At 33.2% G+C, this 25,903-nt stretch overlaps 1 protein-coding gene across 2 annotated transcripts in view; it reads left to right on the forward strand.

Annotated features, from left to right (window-relative positions):
- The first annotated feature begins 9,190 nt into the window (after positions 1-9,190).
- LOC143076536 (lysine-specific demethylase 2A-like) overlaps positions 9,191-25,903 on the forward strand; it is a 66,668-nt gene continuing 49,955 nt past the window's right edge. Inside the window, exon 1 of one of the 2 annotated variants that reach the window (XM_076252361.1) lies at positions 9,191-9,341. In XM_076252361.1, coding sequence (XP_076108476.1) covers positions 9,309-9,341 — 33 coding nt within the window. In that variant the 5' untranslated portion in view covers positions 9,191-9,308. Of the gene's footprint in view, positions 9,342-24,320; positions 24,594-25,903 lie in introns of those variants that run through there. The other variant, XM_076252360.1, reaches the window with a different exon arrangement.

The raw sequence follows: 25,903 nt of genomic DNA on the forward strand, positions 1-25,903 counted from the left end.
ATTATTCCCAATTCTTTTTATTTTAAAAGCACCTCGTTATTCTCCAGTCTACCTATTTAAGAACATCGTTATTCTCAATTCTTCCTATCTAAGCACCTCGTTATTCTCAATTCTTCCTATCTAAACACCACTTTTTTTCTCAATTCTTCCTGTTTCAGCACCTCTTCCTAACTTCGAACCTCGTTATTCTCAATTCTTCACAATTAAGCACATTGATTTTCTCAATTCTTCCTATTTAAGCACATCGTTATTCTCAATTCTTCAAATCTAAGAGAACATCGTTATTTTCAATTATTTCTATTTAAGCACTTCGTTATTCTCAATTATTCCTCTCTAAGCACCTAGTTTGTTTTTTTTTCTGAATTCTTATCTTAGCACCTAGTTTTTCTCAATTCTTTCTATTTCAGCACCTCTTCCTTTCTAAGCACCTCGTTTTTCTTCCTTTTTTAGCACCTCTTTCTATCTAACCACCTCGTTTTTATCAATTCTGATATTTTCCTCTATAATATTTGTAGTATTGACCAATTTTTCTCTCTTCTTTTAGTTCAAACCCCATCCAGACCCTCCCACTATATACTTCAATGTACATCATTTATCTTATTAGTTTCTCTATAACAGGATACACAAATATATAAAAAGCAAATTAAGAATAGACTAATTAATATGGAATAAATTAAAAAAGTAAAGAAATGAATACTAGTACACACTTCCTCTGTTTGGGTTTGTCCCTCATAAATGTAAGCTACAACAACACATGGTACGTTATGCCGAAGTTTTCTGTATTTTTTCCATCAAACATCTTTATTATTTTTTATCTATTATATTAAAAAAAAAATAGATTTTTTTTTCAATCATTAAGCAAAGTTGACTCAAATATTTTTGTATGCAAATAAACTCATCATTAAACAGTCTGGTATCTTACGAGACTCAATCTAATTAATTCAGGCGCGGATCCAGAGGGGGGGGGGGTTCCGGGGGTTGGAACCACCCCTTTTTTTTTGGACGATCAATGTATTTAAATGGGAACATGTGATTGGAACCCCCCCTTGTCCTGGGTTAGGACCCCCCCCCTTTTTAAAATGGCTGGATCCGCCCCTGTAATTTCTGCTTTAAAAATTAAAAAACAAATCCACACAAGTATAGCGTGTAAGTGTTATGCTTCAGAGTTTACATCGTTAATCTCATACAGCAGAATTTTGGACAATCCAGAAATGATCGCCGTTGCAGCTACGGGGAGCCGAATGGGGCTCTTGTGGTTTTGTACAAAATTCAATTCTGTCATTACAAAATCATTTTTGTCTTATAAATTATGTGATACATGTACAGACTTGTTTTATGAGAACTTCAATTTTGTGATGCTTTAAAAATTAAAAAACAAATCCACACAAGTATAGCGTGTAAGTGTTATGCTTCAGAGTTTACATCGTTAATCTCATACAGCAGAATTTTGGACAATCCAGAAATGATCGCCGTTGCAGCTACGGGGAGCCGAATGGGGCTCTTGTGGTTTTGTACAAAATTCAATTCTGTCATTACAAAATCATTTTTGTCTTATAAATTATGTGATACATGTACAGACTTGTTTTATGAGAACTTCAATTTTGTGATGACAAAATTCATTTATGACAAAATTCCAAAATTTATTTTTGTCATGACAAAGTCAATTTTGTCAAAAGGTATGCAAATATAAACTTATTTGCAAACAAAATTGACTTTTGTTACCTGATATGGAAATTAAAACACAAAGGTCAATTGTGTGAGACAAGATTCGAGACAAAATTGACTTTTGTGAGACAAAATTGACAAAATTGAATTTTGTCTCACAAAAGTCAATTTTGTGTAACAAAAGTCGATTTTGTATGCAAATTAGTCCACACAACATTTACTTTTGTCGCGCAATTTTCAAATTAGGTAACAAAAGTCAAGTCGTTGTAACAAAAATGAATTTGTCATGACAAAATCAATTTTGTCAAAAGGTATGCAAATATAAACTTATTTGCAAACAAAATTGACTTTTGTTTGTGATATGGAAATTAAAACACAACGGTCAATTGTGTGAGACAAGATTCGAGACAAAATTGACTTTTGTGAGACAAAATTGACAAAATTGAATTTTGTCTCACAAAAGTCAATTTTGTGTAACAAAAGTCGATTTTGTATGCAAATTAGTCCACAGAATCCAAACTAAACTAATTTGCATACAAAATTTACTTTTGTCGCGCAATTTTCAAATTAGGTAACAAAAGTCAAGTCTGTGTAACAAAAATGAATTTGTCATGACAAAAGTGACTTTTGTCCACTGAAAGATAATTTTGTATGACAAAATTTTAAATTTGTTATATGCTACAAATTTTGTTAAACTGAACTCATTTTTGTTGAACAAAAGTCACTTTTTCAGTACAAAATTGAATTTCGAGTACAAAACCACAAGAGTCCCTTTCGGTGCCACGTAGCATATGGTAGCAGCTGCTGAGTGCTAAAAGAGTCAGGCCTTAGCGTTTTGGACATACATAGGGAAAACAAACTTGATATGGCGTGTTTAATATGATATATCTTTTAATGGACCGGCGCCTGCTCAATCCTTTAATGGACCGGCGCCTGCTCAATCTTTTAATGGACCGGCGCCTGCTCAATCTTTTAATGGACCGGCGCCTGCTCAATCCTTTAATGGACCGGCGCCTGCTCAATCCTTTAATGGACCGGCGCCTGCTCAATCTTTTAATGGACCGGCGCCTGCTCAATCTTTTAATGGACCGGCGCCTGCTCAATCCTTTAATGGACCGGCGCCTGCTCAATCTTTTAATGGACCGGCGCCTGCTCAATCCTTTAATTTCAATCTAATGTTTGATTTGTAGTATTTGGTTAATTAAAGAATCTTTCATCGTTTCTCGTCAGTCGTCGTCCGTCCAGTCTTCAACAAGCATGCGCATCCTCTATAGCCATGCACGCAACAATGCGGTCGACGTCAGCGTGCAGCAACAGCAAGCATTTCGGGATCGCGCAAAGCTTCATTATACTGAGATTAACGACGAACACACTGAAGAATAAAACATGGGAGCTACTTGTGGAAAAAAAAGAAATTCAGACAGAAACCAACAAGGAAAAGAGTTTGCTTTGACAAGGTTTGTTCTGAGACTGAGATATATATTTAATAAGAACAGAGTTGTACCCTTTAATGAACCAGGATCACTTTCAGTATCAAGCGTTATAAGCAACACGGCAATTATTCCAAGAAATAATAAGAATAAGAGCAGACATCTCTCCGCGGAAGAAAGAAATTGCCAAACGGAACTTAACACGCCCTGTGTAGATCAGAATTCAACACCACTTCTCAATAATGTTGAGTTCAACAACGAGGACTTACCTTCCGCCAGTGATAAATCGAATCGTAAACACGACATTCAGAGAACAGGAGAAGAAACAAAAGTCGCCAAAGAAAACCAGCCCATCATAGTTATACAGACATGTGTTGCTAAATTTGAAAAAGACGCTGATAAACTGTTGTCCGGTAACAGAAAACGGAGACACAAAAAAGCATCGAAGGGTGTGGGAACAAATATGTCTATAATGTTTGCAGCCACCTCAAACATGGATGTTAGTTTACCGGGTGAAGTAATCCCATCCGCAGGCGCATCAAATGTTACTAGACCACAGTTGACAGTCCCTGAGATGCATACTAAAGAAAAAAAATATTTGGACAGTTGGATGGTACGTCAAATCAAGAAAGATAATTTGAAAAAATAAAATGTATGCTCTTTTTCCTTGTTTCAATAAAAAAAAATGAAATAACAAAATATATTATTCTGCCATATTTGACATTAAATTAGAATCCTCTCCGTTTGATGTTTTGATCACCCCTAATTTTTGGTGGGGTTCGTGTTGCTTAGTCTTAAGTTTTCTATGTTGTGTCTTATGTACTATTATATTTTGTCTCTTTGTCTTTTTCTTTTTTTAGCCATGGCGTTGTACATGTCTGTCAGTTTATTATCGATCTATGAGTTTGAATGTCCCTCTGGTATCTTTCGCCCCTCTTTTAACTGATACGTGTCCGTCCTCAGCCGAATCAACCTTATAACTTGTTATTGGTGGGAGTATAGAGAATACCATATGATGGTGAAGTATAGGCCGACACATTTCTGCTATATTTCCATCCGTGTACTTGGTGAGAGATTAAGTGATCAAGAGGCCCACAATGATCGGTTTGCTGTTTTATCATTGGCAATAAACAAATGCAGGCAATTAGCTACTCGGTGATCCATTACTGTTCATTTGATTGTCGTCGCTGGGCTTCTTAAAGTGGTACCAAACACTTTCACTAAAATTAATTTTGCTCGTTTAATTTTATTTAAATTTTGACAAAGTATTTACTTTGACCCTTTAACAAAAATATAAAAATTTCAAAAATTTTGAACCAACCGTTTCGTCAGAAAAAAAATACACTGGTTATATAGCAGTTTGACAAACACCAATTTTGATCATTAAGAAGCTTAATATTCCCTATACAACACAACGTAATTAAAACGTTGAGCTGACTTTACAGAGTTATCTCCCTGTAGTGTTAGGTACCACCTTAAACGTTGTAAATTACAAATTTTTTAAGAATAAAAATTCTTACAAACAGGCTTTGAAAATTTTGGCAAAATGCATGCTTCCAAAATGTCGTATGTGAACTTGAACATTTTGTAAATAGCAGTAAAATAAAAACTTTGACATTTCTGGATTATCCAAGAACTTAAATTATTTTCACAGAAATAAAGAAATGTACAATTATTTTTTCCCAAAGCCATTCTACAACGATTTTCAAGTTTTCATACAACATTTTGGATGCAAACTTTACAAACAACTGACATTGGCAATTTTGTAATATGTCTTTTTTCACACATTTTCAGTGGTCTAACTTTATGCTGTTTTGTAAGATTTCCTCCCGTTGGTGTGAAAAAGTATTTTTAGCCAAAAAAGTCATATACGACATTTTAGAAGCCCAGCGACGTTGTGCTATTTATTGGCGGATCTTTTGTGAATCCAAGAGAGGCTGACAAGCGTTGGTTTATATATATATGTGTCATTCGTGTCGAATATTAGTCATTTAGTGGTAACGTTGCAATATCGGAAATCGGTACTATTCTGTGTTCAACTATATATAAAGGATTCCTTTCTTCCTTTAGTCTACATAAGACGAGTTAATTCTGAGGTTGACAAAGAATGACTCGTTTTTACAATTGCATTCTTAGTTGTTATGGACAGTAACTGCAGAAATTCTGATGCCAGGTTAAATTCTTTCGTCTTTCTCACTTATTTTCTTTCAGTATTCCATAGATAAGTTGACAGTTTATTTTAAGCGATATCCTATATTATTTTTGTTATTCTTGGTAATTTTGTATCCCTCTCTCTTTTACTGAGCGATTCACTACATTTGTACCATCACCGTTTCGAAATTTAAAAGAAAGTATATTTCTCCTCCCCCAGGCCTACCCTTTGTAAACAGACCAGGAAGGCATGGATGTTTTTTTTAACTGGATGTCATAGTCACATGAATGGTTTGACTTGTCCAGTGGAGGCCATTTATCAGTTGATTGTGCTCAAATTGAGTGTATTTATTTTAACTATCAATCCTTTTGCTTTCAAGCACTTTTAAAAATGGAAATGAAATATTTTTTGGGAAAAAAATAATTTCAATTTTTTTGTGGAAAATATTTTTTTTTGTCCCGGGGATTATTTTTTACCCTGGTGGGGGAGGGGAAACACTCATACTTTTAATTTTGGTCGCGGCCTTGTTATAGCCGAGTATACGTACTGTATTGGAATTTGCATTGTTTACGGCGTTTAATATGGTAGCCTACTTCATTTGAACTTTGATGGATAGTTAGAGTTGTCTCATTGGCAACCATACCACATCTCTTTGTCATTAGATTACCTCTATGAATTGGAATAATTTTCCCGACAATTCACGTAAAAACTATATATTTGGTCCTCAATGCTCTTCAACTTCCTCCTTTATTTGGTCTTTTTCAAACTTTTTGGATTCGAAAGTCAATGATAAGTCTTTTGTAGACTAGCGTAAATACAACATTTTATCCTGGTATCTATGATGAGTTTATTTACAACCACTGTGTGGAGTTTTAATTCCCCGAGGGTATCCAATAGTCAGCAGCTTCTGTGCTGACATAAATGATCATTGATATGGTCAAAATAAATTAATTGAAATACTTAGGCGTTTCTACCTCAGGAATAGATAACCTTAGCTGTATTTTCCAAAACTTTTAGGAATTTAGGTCCTCAATGCTCTTCAACTTCTTACTTAATTTGGCCTTTTTAACTTTTTTGGATTCGAGCGTCACTGATGAGTCTTTTTTTAAAGTTTTGTTGACGAAACGCGCGTCTGGCATAAATACAAAAATTAATCCTGGTATTGGTGTTGCTTAGGGTTGAACATACAATGATGTTAAATTGGTAATGTCTTAGGGTTAGATAAGATATGTTAAAATGGCGATCTTTTATGGTAATATTCTTTACAAAGCACAAAAATGTCAGTTTTCACCGCAGAAGCTGACAAAACCTTTAAACAGACTTATTAAGAAGGGACATAGTTACGATACTGTTGTCAGGTCATTAAAGATTGCATATTTTGGCTTTAAAACTGATTCACTTATAGGGTCTTTGTATCGGAATTAAACACATTTATTTAAAAACCAGTTGTTCGCATGACACGGATTCTTCTCATATATTTCATGATGGTATAATACTAAACCCCTAACGGGAGGGATTGTGCCTGATATTCATACGATGGAGAAATAATCTTTCAATCAGTTTAATTGAGGTCTGAGGCTGGCATGTCAGTAATTGCTAGTAGTTTGTTGTTATTTATGTATTATTGTCATTTTGTTTATTTTCTTTTGACATCGGACTCGGACTTCTCTTGAACTGAATGTTACTGTGCGTATTGTTATGCGTTTACTTTCTACATTAGCTAGAGGTATAGGGTGAAGGTTGAGATTTCATAAAACATGTTTAACCCCGCCGCATTTTTTGCGCCTGTCCCAAGTCAGGAGCATATGGCCTTTATTGTTCGTCTTGCATGATTTTTAATTTTAGTTTCTTGTGTATAATTTGGAGCTTAGTATGAAGTCCATTATCACTGAACTAGTATAGAAATTTTAGTTAGGGGCCATGAAGGACGCCTCCGGGTGCGGGAGTTTATCGCTGCATTGAAGACCTATTGGTGACCTTCTGCTGTTGTCTGTTTTATGGTCGAGTTGTTGTCTCTTTGACATATTGCCCATTTCCATTCTCAATTTTATGTTTTAGGGTTAGATGAGAGGCTTTCATTTTTTTTTTATATCTTTGGGTAAGACCAGAGATGTTAAATTGGTGGTGACTCAGAGTAAGACCAGATGGTTTCAAATTGATGATGACACTGTTGTTCGTCTTTTCCTCGTTTTTTTTTCTTTTTCTATTATAAGAAAGTTGGACTAAATACATCCGATTTGCAATTATTCAAATAATGAGCAAAACTGTAATTAAATGAAAGTCAAATGTTATGAACCATGTCACCCCAAATGAAAAAATAGACGTTGCATTGTTCTCGTTTTATTCTTGGTAAAAGTTTAAAGAGGCATCTTATTGAAACTACGTCACGTCCTGAACATATATGAAATATTTGCCACTGGACGCTCAGCAACCAACAATCCAACCATTTATCAATACTACGCCATTGGAGACGGTCATACGATATAACTGCTCCCATTCAATCCTGCATGCAACTGCATGTTATTAAAATTGATACAGTTATTTCATCAGACCTGTTCTATCTAAATACTCTAAAAGATATCAAAATTATCTCCCCTTGACCACTGATTCTTTCCTCATGCATTTGAATTAGTATTTGATGTTTCTTTAATCACTCTGTAATGTTTATGTCATGTTGTTATTAATGTTATGCTCTTAATGGGCCCTTTAATTTGGAAAATAAAAATATTGTATTGTATTGTATTGTAAAGAGGGATAACTCTAATATTTCTTGAATTTTACAATGAAAAAATATAATAATCAAATTTACATAAATTACTAATAGCCAGATTTAACTTTTGTCATACTGAGTATATATTTACCCGTTATCCGTGTCTTTTGAGCATATAAGGTTTCTTTATCGTGTTGGCAGTGAATATGTGTCTTTATTGAGTGAGGGGGTATTTAAAATTATTATTTTTATTGAATTCTACATTTCTAAATAAGACAAAAATTGTGATAAATTATTTGAAAACCACGCATATAAAAAGATTATTAATGTCTCTTGAAGTTTAATTTGAAACAGAACGCACACAATAATTAGTCGGTAGTATTGGCTGACATCTGGGGCACTATCATGATATAAAGGTTTTATATGTATTTTATCAGAGATAAGTGACTTTGGATATAAATCCCTTAAAAGAAACCACTTGTAGTAAAAAGATGACAAAATTAAAAGTCCGAGATAATGATTGTAACAAAGTAATACCTGTCTCAATTCTAATTTAACTTCAAACCTTACTGTTGCCCACCTCTCGGGGTGCCTAAACTGGGTACTATGTGTGCCTCTTTCAGTTGATATATAAAGACAAATTTTAATGATTCATTGATAAAAAAAAAATACCAGCTGGTTTGGAAAGGTTGAAAGAATGACTCATGATATCTTTAGCAGAAGACCTGTTTAAATTAATATTGTTTATTTGACAGTTTTCTACACTGTCCTGTTGTCAACGTATATTTGCTCCGCCTAGCAGAAGTTCCAAAGGAAACTTTGTTATAAAATTGTCATAATATCTTTTCCTGTTGGAACAAATATTCTATATTATTTATTCCGTTAGTAACATATACTGTAATATTTATTCCTGTAATAAAATTATTCCAGAGTATTTTTTTCCTTTTGGAACTTATATTATGAAGGAACTTCTATTCCGTGACACTGTGTCGTTAGAGTTTAAAATTGTACTTCCTTGTATATCATTTTTTCTTTCTATCGTATTTTTTTAATTTTTTTTGACAAAACCCACCTCATTACACTACGAAATCAAGGGTTTAAAATTCACCAGTTTATTTATAAAAGGGAGCGGATACGGAACGTAGTACATCTTTTATAATATAAACAAACTGACAAAGTCGATCAATAATTGGATGACCTCAAGGGCATCTGTCACGTGATAAATGTTTTTATTTTTAATTCGCCGTGACGTCACTACTTTGTCTCCGGCAATATCGCTTAGTGTAAGGAATCCCCCATTTCTCTGTATCTGGATATACTTCCCTAAAAAACTAAATGTGCAATTTGCAAGATGAATGACCAAAGTGACGAATGCCGTATTTTGGTAGGTTGGAAGTTTTATTCATGAATTTAGGACTTATTGCAATGTGACTACGAGCAGCCATTTTGAGCTCTTTACTGCAGAGCGGGTGAAAACTTGACATAAGAACAAAAGAATAAAATGTTCAAAGACGTCCTATTTTCATTATATTTTACTCTTAAAAGTTCTATGAATAAATTGTCTTACTTTCTATATACTTTTTACGAAATTTTATTCGCATGAAAAGGTAAAAAATCAACTTTTTCCTGCGATACCCACGTGGAAATATTGACCATAAAGAAAAATTCACGATTTCAATCCGAAAAACTATGAATAAATCAGTTTTTCTAAGCAACTTCGTATTTTTATCTTTTCGGTTACTTACAACAGTATATTTTCAAAGTTTTCAACCAGTTTTTACTGAGAATTTAATACAAATATCAGTTATTAAGTTATTTTTTATACAGTCGCCAAGACAAAGGATTTAGAGTGATTTCAACTCAAGTGATGAAAAAAACTAGATATTTGAGGATTATCTTGCGCGTATTTCGGTTTTGTAAAAACCATTTGAACTAATAATCTGTTAGAAAAGTTTTACAATTTCAAATACAGGCTCTTGATAGTAAACGAAAATGATTTTGAAGCAATTTCTGAAGAGCTGTCTTATAGTTTGACTGCCTACGTGCAATTTTTCAGTCATTGATGGCGAAAAAACGGTAGATTTTTAGAGGGAGGGTTTACAAAAAATGTACCAAATTTCCCTAGAATAATCATTATATTGAAGTAAGATTCGTTTGGAAATAGAAACAATACTTAGAGAGTTTATGTCACGATTTTCCCAGTGTATTTTATTAGTTATATGTATATAATCTGTTTGTTTGGTCATGTAGTGAAGATGTGTATGTATTTTTTGTATTTTATTTGAGTAAAAAACGCAATTTGTTGGGAAAGTAGCTGGTAAGTATAAATGATGACGAATTAGTGAGTAAATCTCAGCAATCATGGTAAAAGGTCTTTCGATATAAGTAAACAGAGTTGCAGGAAATAAATTTACAATGGTTGCCTTATGTGCAGTTTACAGTAGAAATTTGTTTGAAACAGAGAACAGGTCGTATTTGTTTGGATTAAAAAATATTTACAAATTTTGTGTGATGGGGTAGGTATTCTTGTACATTTTAAGTGCAAGTAATTGTTCATGGATTGATAAATGTGTTATTGTATTCGTTCACAATGTTAACCATTTGTCGGACCAAAACATTTTTTTTTTAATATTCTGAAAAGTAAAGGGGTGGTATCGGTTAACTGTTTCCATTATACGTGTATATGCTTGTATTGTTTATGAGCAGGAACACATTGTACAAAGCAAAATAACCTAAAAAAAAAAGTAGCACAAAATTTTGCGACAGGATGTTTTATGCTTATCGTCGTAGGCCTTACAGTAACCTGGATTTGGTCGTTGGTTCTGAATTGATATATTTGTCTCATCGGAAATCATCATTAATTTATCATGTGTTGGTTGATATCTCTTGTACTTGAGCATAGTAAAAACTTTTCGATTAGGATGCATCATTTTGTACTGACCAAAATGAAAATATGTCTTTATTTTTGTCTCAGAGACTCGAATTTTGAGTGTTGCTTACTTTTTAACTAAAACATGTAAAACTAGTTTGATATTATTACGAAAATAAACGATTCTTTCAGATAATCCAGATTTCATAAGTTTTTTTTCCCAACTCACCCTGGAGTTTAATTTTCTATACTGATTACTTTTTGACCTCCGAAAGTCGTTTATCGAATTAATTTGTATATAGGGAAACACGTACATGTGCCCCAGCCCATAATTTTTCCTGATTTCGAATATGGATGGCCTTTATGCCCCTACCTACAGGCGCTAATTGGTTCTTATCTTTACAATCTTGCAATAACCGGTTTATACACGTGTTGAAAGAACACACAAAATAAGAAAAAAATAAGTTAAAATATTAAAGTGAAATTAGTAAAAAACTGTATACAATAAATTTATGAGGCGTCCATGCCCATGTCAAAAACTGCTTGTAATTATAAGATTATTGTGCATGCTTCGTCTCAGAGTTATTCAGCATATATATATATGTTGTTCCAATGTTGATTGAAATTGACCGACTTTGACGGACTGTGTACTCTGAGTATAACAATGCAGTATATCAATATTATTACATTTTCCTGGTAGCTTAACCTTTGTATGATGTACAAATGGAAATATCTTACGCCTCGTTGCCTTTTATAAAATCGTTTTATTTATTTATAATATTAAGCAATGGTTAAGACCATTTTCTTTTTTTGTGGGGCTATGGTTAGTGATTGACCGAACTGTTCACTTGCTATGACTTGGGAGAATTTTTAGTCCGACACGTCAATGCAGTGTATCCCAAACTATGTCTTACCGAAAAAATGTTAGACAAAAATCTATCGGTCAGACGGAAAAGTTAATATTTTTTAGTTGATAATATATTTCAAAAAGTCAAATTTCTTCTTCGGTCATACAAACCCGTAAAAACAGTTTTCGGCAGACTGCAATGCATATATTTTTGCTGAATGTATAATAATTTGATAACAGACCAGTAAATCCGAGTAGAATGAAAGAAACTCCATGGATTTACAGTACCCCTTAAATTTTTTTACAATATGATGAAATATTTAATCACTTGTTTCCATTATGTTTCCAGTCCGATGTGTATAGGTGTAACATGTTACAATTATTTACTGCAAGTATATGTCAATTTTGAAATTTTAATTGAATTCACGGGTATTTTTACTCATGTTCATGAAAAATAAGATTAACTGAAAAACTAGAATAACCGTCGTGGAGGTCCTATAAGTTCTATGGTATTTCGTTGTCCTCTACTCCTACAATGAATATATATTTATTGTTAGATTGAAGGGGGTCTCATGATGGGAGAGGGGGTGGGGGAGGTTCTGATCCCGGATCCCGCTTAATGTTTTTTTTTAGATTTCCGTATCCCGCTTACACTATGTACGTAAGTAGTTCTCAATTTTTCGTAATTTCCCGGGTCCCGCTAGACTTCATTTCCCGTTTGCACGGTACAATAATTTGACTTTCATCTGTCGCGCTTACAAAAAATCGTCAATTCCGTGTCACGCTTAGACCCCAATGAGACCCACATTGAATAAGGGGGGGGGGGACAGAAAGCATGAAATAAGGGAAATAAGCTGAAATGTGAAAGACAAATTTTACAAAATTCTTAACAATCCAAAAGCAAAAAAATAGGGGGAGGGGATTTTTATACCCCTGGCGCATGTAGATAAGGGGCAACCATTTAACTTCAAATAGAGGATAATGATTTATGAGTCAAAACATTATTATTTAGTTTTTCAACGTTATCAATCAATCTTTTTTTTTTCGTTATCAATCAATTTTTTTTTTAATTTAACACTAAATTAATATATATAAGGTATGCGGTCAATCTGGATTCAGAATTTTTTTTTTTGTCATTTGCTTGATTAGATTTTTTTTTTTATCAAATAACGGATCAGAATATATTCTTTTGAAAAATATCATAACCCCCTTGAAGTTAAATTGTCGTTAATTCCCTCAGAACAAAAATAGCTCGGACTATGACGGACAATATACTTTGAGTAACAAATGCATGCATGCAAGTGCCGATGCCAATGTTTTTCAATCTTATTACATTTTCATAATTTTACTCCTCGAGGCTCGTCGCCAGTCATAAAGACATGCATGAATGGGTGCGGGGAGACATTCACTTAACAATACGATATTGTAAAAAGAAATTAAAATATATCATATATTATAAAAGTATAAAAGTTACTGAAAAATAAGACGAAACCATGACATTCGTACTATTTTACTCCACAAAAAGTCCTGTAAAAGTAAAAGCATGTTGGTGTGCTGCCTATACAATATAACAGGGGACAGCACGTATAAACTTCATTACTCAGATTGCAAGAATTATATATATAGAACAAGAACACATTTTGCATCTTAGAATAGGTTGAAATTCTTGAAGAAAATGAAAAAAAAATCGTTAATAATTTATTTTTTTCAAATATGGAGAGGAAGGGGGGCATGTTTCCTAAACTGCTTCTAATTTATTTATTTAATGTCCTGGCACCGGCTTTCAGTCGGACTATTTCAGCATAGTGAACCATGGGACTATTTAAGCATAGCGAATGCATTTGTACCATGTAGATTAAACAATAGCTTGAACTAAGCCCGACTACACGCTTGGGGTAACAATGCATGTCCATTGTATGTTTGTCAATATTATATATTTGTGCATGGTCATGGTTAAGGCCAGCGTTAACCTTTTGCATCATGATAAGAACTTGCACATCTTCACCAACTCGTTTTATTTGTTTTATGATATTAAAACTACTTCCTATTTTTGACCTAAGGAGTGAATAGGAAATAGCAATATGGTCATCCTTTGGTCATCTTCCGTTCCTCTAATTATTACTGAAGTGGGGCGTCCGTTTAGCTGTGCGGGATGTTTAAATACACAAATCACGTACAGCATTAACCTTTTGCATCATTATTAGCTACTTGCTCATCTTCACCATTTCGTTTTATTTGTTTATGATATTAAAACTACTTCCTATTTCGAACCAAAGGTCGACTGCATGGGGTATAGCAATATATGGTCATGCTTTGCCCTTTGGTCATCTCCCGTTCCTCTAATTCTTACTGAAGTGGGGCGTCCGTTTAGCTGTGCGGGATGTTTAAATACACAATCACGTACAGTTTGAATGTGGACGTTCATCTGATGATTCGTGTAGTAATATTAAGCGGGCCACGCTTAACATGCTGCCTGTTGCAAGAAAATCGTTCAATATCGCCTTCCAACATGCCTGCGTTTTCAAGCGGCTGACCTAATGTCCCGCCCTAAATCCCTGCGTTCTATAGAGGCTGACCAAATGTCCCGCCCTACCTACCAACCTTGCAGATCAATCTTCTGTAAATTCAGAAATTATTGCGAGGTTTTTATTATTGGGAAAACTGCGACAGAGTTGTAAACGCAATATTTAAAACTCGCATTTTGAAATATTTTATATGAATTAACAGAATTTATTAAATCGTAAAAATTAAATTCGCATTTAAGTCTTAAATGAAAAAATCGCAATAATAAATGCACGCAATAATTTCTGAATTTACAGTATTGTGTTCTGAAAATGCATTTTTTTTTTTGGTGCGGGAATGGATTGACGGAAATGTTACGACTCTACATCTTTTATTGATGCCAAAGACTCGTGATAGTTTGCTAAATGCAATCATTTGAAAGTCCGGGCAGATCCAGCCATTTAAAAAAGGGGGGAGGAGGGTTCCCAACCCAGTACAAAGGAGGGGTTCCAACCACATGTCCCAATTCAAATCCATTGGTCGTCCAAAAAAGGGGGGTCCAACCCCCGGACAGCCCCCTGGATCCGGGCAGAATGAAAGGGAATCAAGGGCTGCTATGTCCCTTAATTTAATAAAATGATTCAACCACTTTATCATTTACTTTCCCCCCATTTTTCTTAGGCTATTTCGTAGAACACAAAAAAAATATAGAATTTAAAGTTCATGATCAAATCACCTGTAAAAATAATAAAAAAAATAAACGATTTTTATCGTACATGTAGGTTCATGGATCGTGAAAAGGATAGATTTTGACCGTATGATGACTAATGTGAAATGAAGACGAACTCAAATTTAAGAAATCGACTTATCGTTAATAGGCTCTAAAAGATGAATATGATAGAACACGAATCGTAAGGACCTTGACATATTAACTGTATGAACATCTGACTTGACTATTAACACATACTGTTTTAAAGTGTTTTACACTTCAGTTTTCTTCTTCCTCTCATACCTTCTGTGAGATATCTTTCTTATCTCTTGACAGTTTTATTTATGTTTGGGATGGTCATTATAGAATTGTCAATACCGTCACTATACCTTGACTTTTGACCGCACGGTCAAATATATTTTGTGGGGGTGGGGGGTTGGCCATTAAGTAAAACCCTCGTCTACACTTCCGTCCGTACGTCCGGATATTGGGTTCCATTCTGTTATGAATCTTATACACAGTGCTTATTACCACCAAACACGAATCAAGATTGAATCTGTTGGCGTTACTTTTATCTTTCTAGAGTAATGCCCCTTTACAAAACGAAAAATTGCTGATTTTTAGTTTACTATCGTTTCGTTCGTTTGCCTTAGGTAGTAATACACAGTTAGGAAAAAAACTTAAAATGAATTGACACTCATAATTTTTAAACACCCTCTTTTCCTTCCTTTCTAACAAGTAAGGCTAAATATTTGTGTTATGCATGTGTATATTTATAGAAAGAGAATCTTCCATAGATTTAATTTCCAATAGTTATAATTGTGAAATACAATTTCTTTTTGGCGTAACCACGGCTACAATCTGCATTTAATTGATACAAAATATTGCCAAAAAAAGGGGGGTGAACATGTCACAAAAGTCTCCAAAATTTGGTCCAAAGGAAAATTTCAATCAATTAGAGTGATACCTTTCCTGAAACTTTACAAATTCATCTATCAACGGGTAAAAAAAATATCATATGCATTTTAGCTTGTTTTTCCATAAAATTGAATTGAAAAGATCGAGCGTCAAATATTGGTTGATAAACACGACAATAATTTCTGAAAATACGGACTGTCAAATAGACAAATGGCCTATAAAACATTCTAAAAACAATCTAAATGTTCATATAAACCCACTTAGAAGGCTATATTATCTTTCAACTATCTAAAAATCAATTTTATTGTACAAAAACTTTCATATTTAAAAAAATCACCATGGCCATAATGCGAAACTAAACTTCTAACTGTGTATTGCTACCTTAACCAAATGTTATGAATTTCAACCTTGTACTCAATACTTATTACCACAAACACACATCAAGTTTCAATTTTGGTGGTGTCACTTTAACCGTTCTAGAGTGACCCTTTACAAATGGTAAATTGCTGAATTTTTCGTTTCATCTCGAACAAAGTTTTCCTCAACCTAATATAGTGAATCTTATACACAATGCTTATTACCACAAATCAATATTAAGTTAAAATTTGGGTAGCACAACATGATTATACCGTTCTTGAGGTATGTCCCCTTATAACCTTATTCGCAAACGGGGACACCAGCTGTGTCCCATGGACACATTCCCTGTTTATTAATAATATTTAGATACAATTGTGCCCAGACCAGAATTCTTTTTTACATAGATTTGATATTTCGCATTGACTGTACCACGACATGCAAGATTTGACTCCATTATCAAATTATATTCTCACTGACTTAATCGAATTATTAATTTGACCTGTCAGCCAGGTTAGCATGGGTTATAACTCTACTATCTTTTAATGTAGAATACTGATATTCGACCTGTTACGGGACTAACATATATATAAGACTTGTGTCGCATACCACGGACTAAAATATGGCATTGACCATGCGCCAATATATGACATTGACCACTAATATATGACATTGACCCCAATATATGACATTGACCCCCAATATATGACATTGACCACCAATATTATATGACATTGACCCCCAATATATGACATTGGCCACCAATATATGACATTGACCCCAATATATGACATTGACCACCAATATATGACATTGACCACCAATATATGACATTAACCTCAATATATGACATTGACCACTAATATATGACATTGACCCCAATATATGACATTGACCACCAATATATGACATTGACCACCAATATATGACATTGACCCCAATATATGACATTGACCACCAATATATGACATTGACCACCAATATATGACATTGACCCCCAATATATGACATTGACCCCCAATATATGACATTGACCCCAATATATGACATTGACCACCAATATATGACATTGACCACCAATATATGACATTGACCTTGCATGATCTCGAGGTCAAAACAATTAATTGAATAACCTGTGGGTTACAATTCAAAGAATCAGAAATTAAAAAAAAGACTCAACCATGAGATCAATGAAGAGTTCAATTAATACGGTCTTCAGAAATATAGACCCATGTCTGTATAATTTTGCAATCATTGTCTAAAGGTTGTTCCTTACCTTAGACAAGTTTGAAAAAAATCAACATAGACGACCAAAGATCGGCCATCACTACCAATGTTTTAAAAGTACAAAAACACCAAATACTATCACAACCGAAAAAACTAAAATATATTCACTAAACATATTCACTATATTTATGTTCAAGAATGCTCGAAATTACTCGAAAAGCAAGCTCATAGTATACGTAACATATTAGATAATTGGTGTAAAAATTATTAAATTGAATTACAATTTCAATACTAATGTAAAGATGATTAAACCTTACTGGACTCGACTTGGTGTGCTCTACCATTTTCTCCAGTATCATAGCAGAGTAGAGGACTCGGTTTCGATTTGACTTTTTATGACACTACTTTTTCTACCATTTTCTTCAGTTGCATAGAAGTAAAGGAATCGGTTTCGATATGACTTCTTATCAACCCCAACAAATTTAAAGAAAAAAATGTCATTGTCTGTTTTATTTTCTCATGCTCGTCTAAGGTCAGTGAACTTACCCAGGAAAATTTAAGTTAGAAGATCGATATTCCATCCATTTATCCGCCAGTCTGTCCATCCGTCCAATAAATGTGTTTCAACGCAGCTTTCTCAGGAACAACATTACAAAGATTTCTGAAATTTGGTTTTAGTTTTTATATGAGTCAGATAAGAATGTACAACTTGTTTTTGCTCAAGAGTTTCTTCTCAATGGTTTAAGAATTATAATTCTCTGTACATATGGAGCCAAGCTGTATGTGCAAATTCTCTGTAGAGCCAAGCTTTATGCGCACATTCTCAGTAGAGCGAAACTGTATGTGCAAATTCTCTGTAGAGCCAAGCCCCTATGCGCACATTCTCGGTAGAGCGAAACTGTATGTGCAAATTCTCTGTAGAACAAAACTTGATGTGCCTGATTTTTCGCAAAACAGTTTTCCCGCCTGCAAACCCTTTAAAATTTTTCTGTGTAGGGGAAACCAACATTCAATCTAGTTTTCATGGCATTAAAAAACTGTTTTTTATGCCCCACCTACGATAGAATGTTTAGTATGTGTATCCGTTCGTCCGTTCGTCCGTCCGTCTGTTCGTTCATCAGTCTGTCTTGCTGCAGGTTACAGTTTTTATTGAAGGTTGTTTTGGGTGAAGTTGATTTCCAATCAACTTGAAACTTAGTACAAATGTTCCTAATAATATGATCTTTCAAATTGTAATGGCAAATTAGAGTTTTGACCCCCAATTCCGCCGTCCACTTAACATAGAAAATGATAGTGCGAGTGGGGCATCTATGTACTATAGACACATTCTTGTTGAAACATATAGTTCTGCGTATATGGCTCATCATTAGAAAATGATTTACCCGCGGGGTCAGGTGAGATACAGATTTGATGGAACCTTTGTCAGCCATAGAAATAAATGTCGCTCAAAGTGAGACAAAAACTTTCGAGCAAACGTATATAAAGTTCGCACAGAGATGTCTTCATCCTTAGAAATCAGGATGGTGACTACATGAAATTAAAGGTAAGTAACGTTGTCTATGAAAGAAAAAACATTTTATTAAAACTGCCCTTCGATTCCATCAGTTAAGTTTTAATATATTTTCAGAAATATAGGACAACAGCTAGAGTATCATTGAACCGATAGTAAGCTACAATGATATTGTTTGCCTTAAATTACCGGAAAATAAAGGCTTTTTCTTTTTCCCCTGGAGAAGATTCCCAATTTGAAAAAAAAAAATGGCTTAAAATTATTTCCCCAAACAGTGCAGTCTCAGTAGTAATTGTGCATGAATACAAACTGAAAAACACTCATTTAAACATTTTTCATGCCTATATGTGCATATATATTTGATGGTCTTTTTGTGTATCATCACTGACAATAAGGGGTCTTATTTCAAATGAGGGTTTACTTCTTAAAAGGGGTCTGCAAAGAAGTTCCTCTCAAATTTATGGTTTATTATAAATTTCCAAATTTGATAAAAACGACGCATATTTTCCCAATAATAGCGGTAGTTTTGAAAAAAGCCAACAATATCACTGAGCTAACAAAAATATCACGGCGAAATAATCGAATATATTTGGATAGATACTTTGTGTGGTTCACTTATGTTTCTTTTCAACAGTAAGACAAGGAGTAAGTCGGTAACTATATAAAAAGTGAATAAAGAACAGTTTTATTTTTTTAAATCCGATGTATGCATGGCATTTCTGTGCCTCCACACTAAGTATGAACTGATGTTATCGTCCAGTTACTTTTGGGAAGAGCAGTCTTGAAAGCATCTACATATCGGATAATCTATATTGATTACTCTAAAAAAAATCATATCAATTGTGTTACAATCGTAGAATTCTATTCCTATCAAAACTATAAATGCTTAAAGGTAGCCCCAAGCTATAATCTTGAAAGATTCGTGCAATTTTTTTTTATCGTTTATGCAAAAGTGAATAATATGGAAATTATTTTTAACCAACCATTCTGTCCGAATTAAATGCAGGGCGGATCTAGCAATTTTTAAAAGGGGGTCCCAACCCAGGAAAAAGGGAGGGGTTTCCAACCATATTTCCCTATTCAAATTTAATGCATTGATTGTCAAGAAAAAGAGGAGTTTCCAACACCCGGACACCCCTTTTTTCCTATGGATCCGCCACTGATTTGTGTTCCAGATGCGAAATAATTTAGTTCGTTTATGAATGTCATTAAATAACATGCACATAATTTTTTTCGTATCAAAATTGTCTTCAATCGGAATCTTTATCATACAGACCATAACAAATTTTATTTTATTTTATGGGAATCTGGGACCACAGGCGCTTGGGTATATATGATAAAGATAAAACAAATGTTTATTATTTGTTGATTAAAATATTCCATTTTCTATATTTATGATACATATCTCTCTCTTCTGTGCATGCCTCACCTAGTTTCGAGTGATTTCAACGTTTCAGAGAAAATTAATACCCAATTTTACTTTCCTAGTATGGATAGTAAAATTTGGTATTTTCTCTGAGTCGTTGAAATCACTCGAAACTAGTTGAGACATGCACAGAATTGATTGATATGTATTATAAATATAGAAAATTAAATATTTTAATCAACAACAAAAAATTAAAAAAAATATATCTGTATCATATACCCAAGCCATAGGCGGATCCGGGGGGGGGGGTCAGGTCAGTCAGCGCCCCCCATCCCCCTCTTTAGGAAAAGTTCTGGATCCGCCACTGCAAGTTGAAGTTGAAGCGCCTGTGTCTTGGACCCGTCAATAAGTATGTTCCTGGGGGTATATATAAATATAAGAAAAGAATTGAGACGTATATTTTTTAAGTATGTATTGCATTTAATCAATTAAACTCTAATAATCAGCTTTCTAATTTTAACCCCGTGAATAAACCGAATTCAGGAGACTTAGTTTAGTTAAAATTAAAAATCTCTTATAATTGTCAAAAACAATTACCAGGCATACACATGCATAGGTTACAAGAGGGAACTTTTTCGTAATGCAGCTTCCATCTTATAGGGTACAATACATTTTATGGCTCGTACGTGCATAAATTGAATATATTCTCTGCACTTTTTTTTTCTAGATTTAAAAATAATAAACCGATAAGCTTTCGACTTAATATAATTACAAACCCGTATCATACAATACAAAAGATGTACAAGATTTTATACTGAACACCATGACCACATAAATATTTGTATACTGGTAAAACCTAAGGTCGGCCAAGCAGTTCACTGAATGTAGTATTAATGAATATTTTTTTTATGAAAATTGAATGTATTACGGCATTATATGTGATTTTTGGCGTACAATATGAATTTTTGAAATTTAATTGGATTGTAAATGCTTATAAATGGTACATATATAAGCCATTTTATAGATATATAATGTCGACATCATATGCATCACATTATAGAAATAATTAGGGACTAAATTCTATCAACAATAAGAATAAAAATGACAAAAAACAATGATTTAGGATCTGGCCAGTAACCTTCACGATTTTTTAAAAGTATATTCATTAAACTTGCGTTCAGTTTTTCTTTGGCCATTACTTTTGATTACCACTTCCGTGTTTTCTCGCCTTTTTAAAAATACAAGGTTGAATATTTTGGATTGAGTTTTTGTTTTAAATAAAAACAAGTAGGTCTCGGAGCTTTTTGCTTTAATTTGGTGTGCTTTCGAAGAAATTCCTCTATCCAGTTTCCATTGTTTATGCATCCCTTTAGTGAATTTTAAAATTGAATATTTACATTATATATAGCCAAGTAAAAATAACAACACTTTAACTGTTTCTTTGTTTCTCGTTTTTTGTATAGATTAGACCGTTCGTTTCCACGTTTGAATGTCCTTACACTAGTTATTTGTTGGGGCCCTTTATATAGCTTGCTGTTCAGTGTGAGTCAAGGCTGCGTGTTGAAGGCCGTACCTTGACCTATAATGGTTTACTTTTTATAAATTGTTACTTGGACGGAGAGTTGTCTCATTGGCACTCATACCACATCTTCCTATATATATTTAAAGCATCTTGATCACTTCACATCGATTAAAACTAAAGTCAAGCTAAGACTTTCTCCCGACACCGTATGCTTGGATTTTGGCCCAACCTCATCGCTTCATTCAGCCATGATCCCAGGCTGATGACTTCGCAACAGTTGAACATTACTCCGGTATCCCTGTTTAAATCAAAATGATGAACAGGACCAAGGGCGAACCCAAGGTCATTGCTACAAAAATATATGTCTCGTGTATCTACTTTTGGGAATCGATTTATAGATACTTCTTGAATATACGAGTTTCTAGTAGGATACCATCAGTTTTTAAAAACGATATTCAGATATTACATTTTTCTGTGTTGTTGCTCTCGCTGAAAAGTTGTCAGATCCTATTGAAAATTGAATGTTAAACTGTCTATATCATAGTTGGAATACTTTTTCACAATTTTGCATATCTTTGATATATTTATAAAATCAATAATTTATTCAGCGGTATGCATAAATTGCTATTTATAATTTGTAGGCGTTGCAAACGTCATATTTTTTTGTCAAATTTGCATCGGCGGACATCTCCACCAAGAATGAATAAATTGGCATCCGGAAGACTATCTATAGCTTTTCCTCAAATATGTCCAATATAATTTTTGTTTTGTTACACATCTTGGGGAAAATATATATATTATTCAACACAAATTTTGCCAAAATATCTTAAAGTATAGTCTTTGGCATGTTTCATGCGTTTATAATTTGCAGGCGCGGATCAAGCCATTTTAATTGAAAAGGGATTTCGACCATCGGAACGCTATGTAACGTTCACTTAAAAAAAAAAACAAAAAAAACTGGAAAACCCGCGGACTGGAATCGCCAATGATATAATAACCTGTTCAGGAAGATTTTAACCCGATATACTCTCATAGAACATTAAAGTACACTTTGGTCTTTCAATGAAGATTTTTAAAATTTCAGACAGAACATTAATTTATAAGCAGATATAAACAGCACACGTGTACTCGAATCTTTGATACTTTATTTTTTTATTGCAAAATTACACTGACCCATAAGGGTCAAGCAATACCATCAAACAATTTTATACAATACAATGCAATAAGCTGAAAGATAGACCCATAGGCAATGGCCCGAGTATGAAAAAATTTATCAAGGAAATCGGTTTTCAACTTGTAAGAATCCATAAAATCCTCTAGCAATTGCAAGACTGTTTGTTGGTGTTTGTTACTGTTCTTTGGAAATTGATATCGTTACATTAAAAAGAACATATTGATGTTCACCAATTTCAGCTGTGTAGAGAAAATATATAATATTCAAAGGCACAATTGCATAAATTTACCAATTATCGTTTTCTCAGTGATTTTTTTAACATTACGATACATGTTTTTAAGCAATGTCCACAATGATATTTTGGTATTGAAGGAACACACGGAAAACATTAAATTTCTGTATTGTTCAGTGATATAAGGAAAAAGAATACTGTCTAAAAAACTACACACAAAATAAAAAAAAAATATATACAACTGCATAAACATAGTTTTACTTTATATACAGCAGGAACATCTAAATAATACTGAATTATTTATTGTCATCTAAAATAATTTTTCAGGTTTGTTTATTTTTTTTGAGCCATTTCAGTTTATGATCGCAAGAAAACATTTTGTTGCTATAAATACATTTTGTTTGGGCTTCTGTTTACATATTTGCCGAATTACATTGATTGAACATTTACCATAATTATATTTTACATTTCTCAACTGCTTGAAAAATGTAGATTTTTTGGGGGGCTCGAAATGTGTAAACCGTACTACATTGTTATACTGTTATTTTGAATTATTTGTATAATAAAAAATGATATATGTTTGAATATGAGTGTTGTCAACTTAAAAGTCTATGAACTTGCTTACCCTATAATACAATATTCATTGTTGAAGGCTGTACGGTGACTTAAAGTTATTAATTTCTGTGTCATGTTGGTCTCAATCATACCACATCTTCTTCAGTTTTATATATAAAATGTTTACTTACATTTAAATCGTTTTCATTTTAAAACAATGCCTTTTTTCTAAATCTATGAAAGCCTTCTCTCTCCCAACATATGCCCAAGATGGAGTGAATAAACTTTCCTTTTCTGCTCTCATTTATTGTGAATATATTTGGTAAATATTTATTTACAAATATAATATATCTGCTCTATTTTAAGGCATATTTTTAAATAGATAAATGGTATATTTTTAATTCATATATTTTTGTGATTAGATTGACCCTGCTGTCGAATAAGGGAATCTACTTAATAACAAACTATTGGATTTCTATTCTTGATATTGGTGATTTGTGAAATTAATGTGTAGTTTCGAATACACAAACCGCGAAAGAGTATGCTTGAATACACATAACGTATTGATTTATTGTGTATTACCTGTGTACATTAAATTAGGTCACCATTTAATACACATTAGACGTAAACAAATTGCACAGTGCATGCTGAATGTGCATTACTGCACATGGTGTGCGCATACAGTACAAATACATGCAAACTATCTACCGAAATCTGGTGTATAAATCATGTATCGTACATATTTCAGTCTTATAAATATGGCACAAAGACTAAATATTGAATAAGCGATATTGGAATTTTTGAGGGTGTAAAAGATGTTTAATGAAACTACAGTTACAGAGGGCTCAAAGGTTTGATTTTAAAATCATATTGTTGTTGATTTCAATATTGACCCTTTTATGGATCGTGATTTTGACTCTGAGTATTTGACCTACATTTTAAAGATAAATATGTACATGTAATATGTAAACATTTAAATTTGATCAAAACATGTTTTCAAATATAAACAGATAATTTACATAACTGAGCTTTCTTCGAGAAATTGCAACTTGTATGTACGATCAAGGATTTGTAACTACCATTCAAATCCTTGGTACAATGTCACATAATCTCTTAATTTTACGTTATTAACATAAATTGTGAACAAAACGTGTTACCATGTTATATGCAGCCTCGGGAATATGACTGATATGAAATAATCAATTATGAAATGACAAGATAATTTTTTAAAACCATATATATAAACAAGTAGCTGGTGATGGAGCTCAGTAAAATTTGATACAAAGATGATTTTCTTTGACACTCTCAAAGCATCGACATGTACAATTCTAGAAATGCTAAAATATTGAGTACTAAATAAGTTTGTGGTACATGTACCGACTCCTCATATATGTACAATGTTTATAAATGTGATCAGATATATATGTTTGTATGTTTGTGTATAACCAACGTGTATCAGGCGTTTTGTCTTGGTATCAATCCTGTAATTTTTTATTTTAGACCAATAAAATATCTTATCTTATTTTATCAAAGCACACTGCCCCTAGTTCATGTTGTTTTATTTCTTGATTTTTTAATCAAACCCAATATTTAGGATCATATACATATGTAGGTGACCTCGTATATAACCGGAAATATATAATACAAATATATATATATATATATATATAATTTAAGGTAGATAAGAAAGGAAAAGGAATGATTATCTTAGTGCTTACCAAGTCATCATAAATTATACTGTACTTTACTTATCTTACCTTGTTTTTGTTTTTTTTAAAGTTAAATTGTGCATTTCTTAATTTAACTCAAGTATTTTTTTTCAAGAGATCTTCTTTTATTCCTACCTCCATGACTCTTTGTCTCATGCACATTCACCCTAAAGATATTGTAATTGGAAATAATAGCTGAGCAAAGTAAACAGACATTTACTTCTTTAAAATAATGCAATGCTGTATACATTAATGACAGAGAAATTTTGATGCTGTGGGAAAGTTTCAGTTAAAAAAATCTGATTAATTGTTGGATTTTTGGTTGCTTAATGTTCAGTGGCAAACATTTCATTCATGTTCTGGACAAAAAAAATTGTGTCATGGGTGGTACAAGTAAGTCACTGTTAAATAATGTTTTGTAAACCGTCATGAAAACAAAAGAAAAAGAAAAA

This window comes from Mytilus galloprovincialis, chromosome 5, assembly GCF_965363235.1.
Source record: "Mytilus galloprovincialis chromosome 5, xbMytGall1.hap1.1, whole genome shotgun sequence".
Taxonomy (NCBI): Eukaryota; Metazoa; Mollusca; class Bivalvia; order Mytilida; family Mytilidae; genus Mytilus; species Mytilus galloprovincialis.